This window comes from Fukomys damarensis, unplaced genomic scaffold, assembly GCF_012274545.1.
Source record: "Fukomys damarensis isolate Sample0158 unplaced genomic scaffold, DMR_v1.0_HiC HiC_scaffold_19, whole genome shotgun sequence".
Lineage (NCBI taxonomy): Eukaryota > Metazoa > Chordata > Mammalia > Rodentia > Bathyergidae > Fukomys > Fukomys damarensis.
The window spans coordinates 24,283,588-24,288,995 of NW_022900931.1; the positions used below are offsets into that span (position 1 = coordinate 24,283,588).

At 41.3% G+C, this 5,408-nt stretch overlaps 1 protein-coding gene across 1 annotated transcript in view; it reads right to left on the reverse strand.

Moving 5' to 3' along the window:
• Positions 1-721: 721 nt before the first annotated feature.
• Positions 722-5,408, reverse strand: part of Necap1 (NECAP endocytosis associated 1) — an 11,842-nt gene continuing 7,155 nt past the window's right edge. Inside the window, exons 5-8 of the mRNA XM_010607838.2 lie at positions 4,391-4,499; positions 4,031-4,211; positions 2,085-2,187; positions 722-1,756 (exon numbers count right to left, since the gene is read on the reverse strand). Coding sequence (XP_010606140.1) covers positions 1,708-1,756; positions 2,085-2,187; positions 4,031-4,211; positions 4,391-4,499 — 442 coding nt within the window. The 3' untranslated portion in view covers positions 722-1,707. The remainder of the gene's footprint in view (positions 1,757-2,084; positions 2,188-4,030; positions 4,212-4,390; positions 4,500-5,408) is intronic.

The following is a 5,408-nucleotide window of genomic DNA, read 5'->3' on the forward strand; positions in this document are numbered from 1 at the left end:
CATTTTCAATTTTTCAGCAATTCAAATACATAATATATTATCATCTTGAGAATACAAAGAACACAACATGGAGGAAGACTGAGAAAAATAGGTTCCAGTAGTCTCTAGTAAGTCTACAGACTTTCCTTTAGTGTTTTCTAGTGAAATTTTAAAATGTCCTGCCATGGCTTTCCAAGAACAGAGCTGCCTGGAAAGGGAGGCAATGAAAAGAATGGACCCATTCTTTAAAAAAAAAGTTAAGAAGGAAATCCAGGAAAAACAATGTATTTTTGAAATTAAATATAAGGACCTGCCCCTTCAATCAGAATATGCATATCCACATAGGTGCTAAAGGAAGAAATTATATCTTAATTAATCCTCACAATTGTCCATTAACAAACAAAATAGATAGGTAAGTTAATAATAACCCCTAAGGCAGGGAACTCTTCACAGCACTGTGAAAGGAATGGTGGGGCAGAGGAAAAGGAAGAGCAGCAACTTGCTTTTAAGATACTCTTGCTAGTTGATATCAAAGCCTGGGACAAAACTTGACAGAAATAAAACTGTGACTCCCCAACTTCCTTCATAACTGACAATACATGTAATAGCAGCTTTCTACTGAAGAGTCGGATAGATGGGGAAAGAAATGTTTATGGAAGGGGGTCAGATACCCAAGCAGCAAGGCAATGTGGGTAATGAATGAGAGTTAAGTGCTTTCAACCTCTGTGCTCTACTGACCAGGTTAAAAACTCTAAACTCTTCAATGTTAAGTTAAATAAAAGGTTGGCTACGAATGAATGCTGTGCTTCCAATGCAGCAACCAGGTGGAGCTGCAAGAAATTCAACTCTTCTATAATTTAGAAAGCACAGTCCCTTGAACCTCCTCCACCTTAAAAACACCCACTGCTCAACGATGCTGCATTAATCAACAAACAGCAAAGAACAGTGGCAGTGCTGCCAACACAACCCTCTCATCTCAGGAAGAGACATGTAAACACCCAAGAGGGTAATGGAGCTACACCAAGCACTGAGTGTTCACTGTTGGCTGAAAAGGGAAAGCCTGAAGGAGGCTGGAAAGAAGAGACCCAGGACACACAGCTTTCTCCAAACCTGCCTCTATCCATATTCTCTCTCTCCATATTCTTTTTTTTTTTTTTTTTTTCTGAGACAGGATCTTGCTATGTAGTTCAGGCTGGCCTTGAAGTCACTATGTAGCCCAGGCGTCAAAGTTCTGAATTTTGTAAATACTGAGGTCAGCCCATCCATTTTGAGAGTATTGGGTTTAAAAAAACAAAAAGTTTCAAGCCTTTTCTTTCCCCTGAAATTGGTGAAGAGGGCTTCACAAAGAGGCACACAAGGGTCATGAGATGATTCTGAAATACATTTAAGAATTTAGAAGATGGAGAAAATCTTTATAAATGTTAGAAGTCATTCCCCTCTCAAAGTCATTGGCCTTCAGAACCCTGCAGTCAGCCATAGGTATTGTAAGATCCACTATTCTGCTGTGGTAATGAGCAGGAAATAACAGATCTCTCTTGAATGTACAGCAAGTAACAATATAGGGAAGTGACATAAATCAGCCTGAATACAATGGAGATGCTATGTAAAAGATTGTCCATCAATTTTGGTTCTGGGGAGGGAAAAGGGTTCCTAACCTCCCTCAGAGATTGGTGCCCTCAAGGTCATTTTTATTCTTCAAGTCTGTCCTTAATGTCCTGCCAATGCTACTCAAAACTGGACCCAGTTGGATGGCTGTGGTGCCTGGTTTGGAACAGAGCTGCAAGACAGAACAGAGAGAAATCCAAAGACATAACATTAGGATAACTACTCCATTCCTTAACAAACAGTTTTCAAGAAATTGCAGTCCAGAATTTCTAAGTCCATACATCAAAAAATTCTACTTATCAAGACCCAGAATATCCCACTCAACCCTCAACCTGCAGCTTTCTTCTCCCAGCATCCCAGCATCCCTACATTTCCTTCCCAAGAATTTCAAAAAACAATTGTGACCTTCAAATCCCCTTGTCCCAGATCAAAGTTTAATACAACTGTGTGTATCTTCTATACCCTGAGTGATAGTATTCTGCTTTCCTTCTGCCCACTACCTGGATGCAGTACTGAAGTCTCCCCACAAGTCATTGCTTGCAGAAACTGAAGCTGGTGCTGGTGTTGTGATAGAAGCAGGAGAATCCAAATCTAAGAGGATATCTGAACACAAGGTAAGAGGGAAAAAAAGAAAACAAGAAATCACAGTAAGAGTCTTGGAAATAAAATCATGTTCATATAAACACCTGTATACAAATATCACAGCAGCTTTATTTGTTAAGAACCACACACCGGAAATCCAGATATCCTTCCAAGGGTGATAGTTAGCTACACTGTGATAATCCATATCATAGAAGACTACTCAGAATAAAAAGAAATGATATTCTCAACAACTTATCTATGTGAAACACAGCAATCCCAAAAGGTTACATACTGTGTGATCCCATTAACAGAACTTTCCTGAAATGACAAAGTTATCCGTACAGAGAACAGATCAGTGGTCACAAAGGGTTAGGGATAGGGGAAGAAAGCCTGGGAGGGAAAAGGTGTGACTATAAAAGGGCAACATAAAAGAGCTCTGTAGAGAAGAAAATATCTTGTAGCCTGACTATGATGGTTGATCCATAACGCAATGATAGTAAAGCTGCATAAAACTAAAGAAATACGTGCACACAAGTGACAACATGTGAAATGGATGAAATCGGAGTAAGACTAGAGGATGGTTTGAATGTCAATTTTCTGTGATGTTTGACAAGAGTTCTGTAAAATGTTACCACTGAAGGGAACAGGACAAAGGGCACACAGAATTTCTTTGCAACATTTCTTACAACTGCCTGTGAATCTACAATGATCTCAAAAAGCTTAATTTTTAAAATGTATCTTAGACACTATCCCTGGTAACTTCTGGTGACACCAATAAAGGTAGGCTGTATTTTCATCTCAAAACTTCTACAAAGAGAAAGCTTCCTTTTAGTAATCAATTCAAAAAATGGCCTGCACTGTCCAATACATTAAGTTAAAACTCCCAGCTTCTAAAATCTGTTCTCTAATCTTAGGAAAATTCCTTTGAAATCTAAGACACTTGTTTTCCCACCACACAGTAAGGAAGAACACAAGCTTAGGTATCTCCTTTTCTCTCAACCACTGTTGTGAAGAGATGCAAAGGATGCAGGGCATGGTGGCACACTCCTGTAATCCCAGCACTCTCTAGTAGAGGCTGAGGCAGGAGGATTGCTGTGAGTTCGAGACCAGCCTGAGCTACGTAGTGAGTTCCAGGTCAGTCTCACTACACAGTGAGACCCTGTCTCAAAAACCAAAAAAAAAGAGAAAGAAATGCAAAGGACTAAGAAATAACATTAGGGCCGAGCGTATAGCTTAGTGGTAGAGCATTAACCTAGAATGTGTGATCCCCTGGGTTCAATCCTCGGAGAAAGAATAAATGAAAGTAGGTAAAGAGAATGAGAGAGGTAGAATAAGAGGAAGAAAGAAGGGAAAGAGTGAAAGGAAGAAAAAGAGGAAAGGTAGGAGAAAGGCCGGGGGCGGGGGGAGGACCAACCTGGATGAACCTCTACTGACTACAGTATTCCAAGAGCTACAGTAGGCGCTCTCACATCATTTGACCTCACCACCCTAGGACAGTTTTATATAACCATTCTGCAGATAAGAAAACAGAGACAAAGAACAGAAGTAATATTTACCAATGGATTCAGATATAATGCCTATTGCCATAACCACAATCTTCATCCATCTGACTCATGTGCCTATTAGCATCTAACTAATAAACAATGAAGGGAATGATCTTTTTAATAACAATATATTATCTGCCAAAGAATGTAATAGGAACCATGACTTTGTTCACCAAGAAAACTCTGATCCCTTGCCAGAATCACGTTGTCAGCACCCAGAGCCATCTCCTAATAAAAACATCAGTACCCTCCTTGGCAAACAGGTGTTACCCAATTAAACATGGGATTCGAGTTTTCAAAGTCAGAAATGCCAGATGTACCTGCATCACTGCCTCCGTGGTTAGACTTGGGAATGGGTGGCGGGGTGACGTGATTGCTGATAGCTACTGAGGATGGTGGGGGAACAGTGACTTTGCCTCCGGGAGGTGGGGGAAGTAAGCTTAGACCCCCAGTTCCTGCAGTCCTGGGCTTAGAAGCACCACCTTTCTTGGTTGTAATGTTCTATTAAAGAAAAAACAGCATGAAAGAAAAGGAAAGATGTCACAGAAAAGGACAGGGGACGCAGCTCAGGGGCAGACGCTTGTCTAGCATATACATGGGGCCCTGGTTACAGCCCTAGCACCAGACCAAAAAAAAAGGGCAAAGAACAAGAAAATAAAATTTTAAAAAACTATACTTACCCCAATACTCAACTTGATGGTCTGTCCTTCCTTGAAGCCTAGATCCAACTTGGGACGACTGTCCATTTCCTGAGATTCTTTGGAAATCTCAGTTTCTTGCTTTACCCACCTTTTGGGAAATAGTATGTGATCTTAGTTTGGGATCCCCTAAGAGCAGATTTTGACACACAAATCTGGGTATATTTAGTTTATATGAAATGGGATTACAGAAAGCAGAGTGAGAGACACAAGGGTGAAAAGGGAAAATTTTTTTAAAGCAGGAGGCCAACCAGGGTTCATTCCCACCAAGGACCCTCAGAGGCAGGTGGCAGAGCCACTGAGCTAAACCCCCGGCCGTTGAGGACCCTCAGAGGAACTAAACAAAATGCCTGTCAGATGCCTCCTTTCAAAAGGAGGGCACTGAACTGGGTCTGGCTCAATGGTACAGCACTTGCCCAGTATGTGCAAGGCCCTGGGTTTTATCCCCAGCAACACAAAAAGAGAGAGCGCCTAGCCACTGACTCCCATGAGTGCCTAGCCACTGACTCCCATCGGCATGGCTGAGTGCTGCCTAGAGTGAACATTAGCTCCTTCATCCTTGCAGCTTACACTTCGTACTAACTGAGCTACGTTCCAAAATTTCAGAATGCTGAAGCAGAAAAGCAGAGGCATGCCCGTGCCGAGAGAGGAAGGTGATGGTGTGTATGGTGCCATGCACCACAGATGCACCAAAATCAAGTAAGCTGAAGAAACAGGCATAAAACCTGTCAGGTAACAAATGGTAACAAACTGGCATATAACTCCCCACACACTTCACGTATAGCCCTGCTGTTACTGTACCCTTCCCCTACTTCTTAAAAGCAAGGGTAAATTCTCCAGTGGCATAAACAAGCCAATGCAACAAGGGTTTAAAAATATAACCAGCTAAAGCCAGGGATTTAGCTCAGTGGTTCTCGCAAGCACAAAGTCCTGAGTTCAATCCCTGGTCCAAAAATATAGAAATTATATATATATATATGTATGTATGTATGTATATATA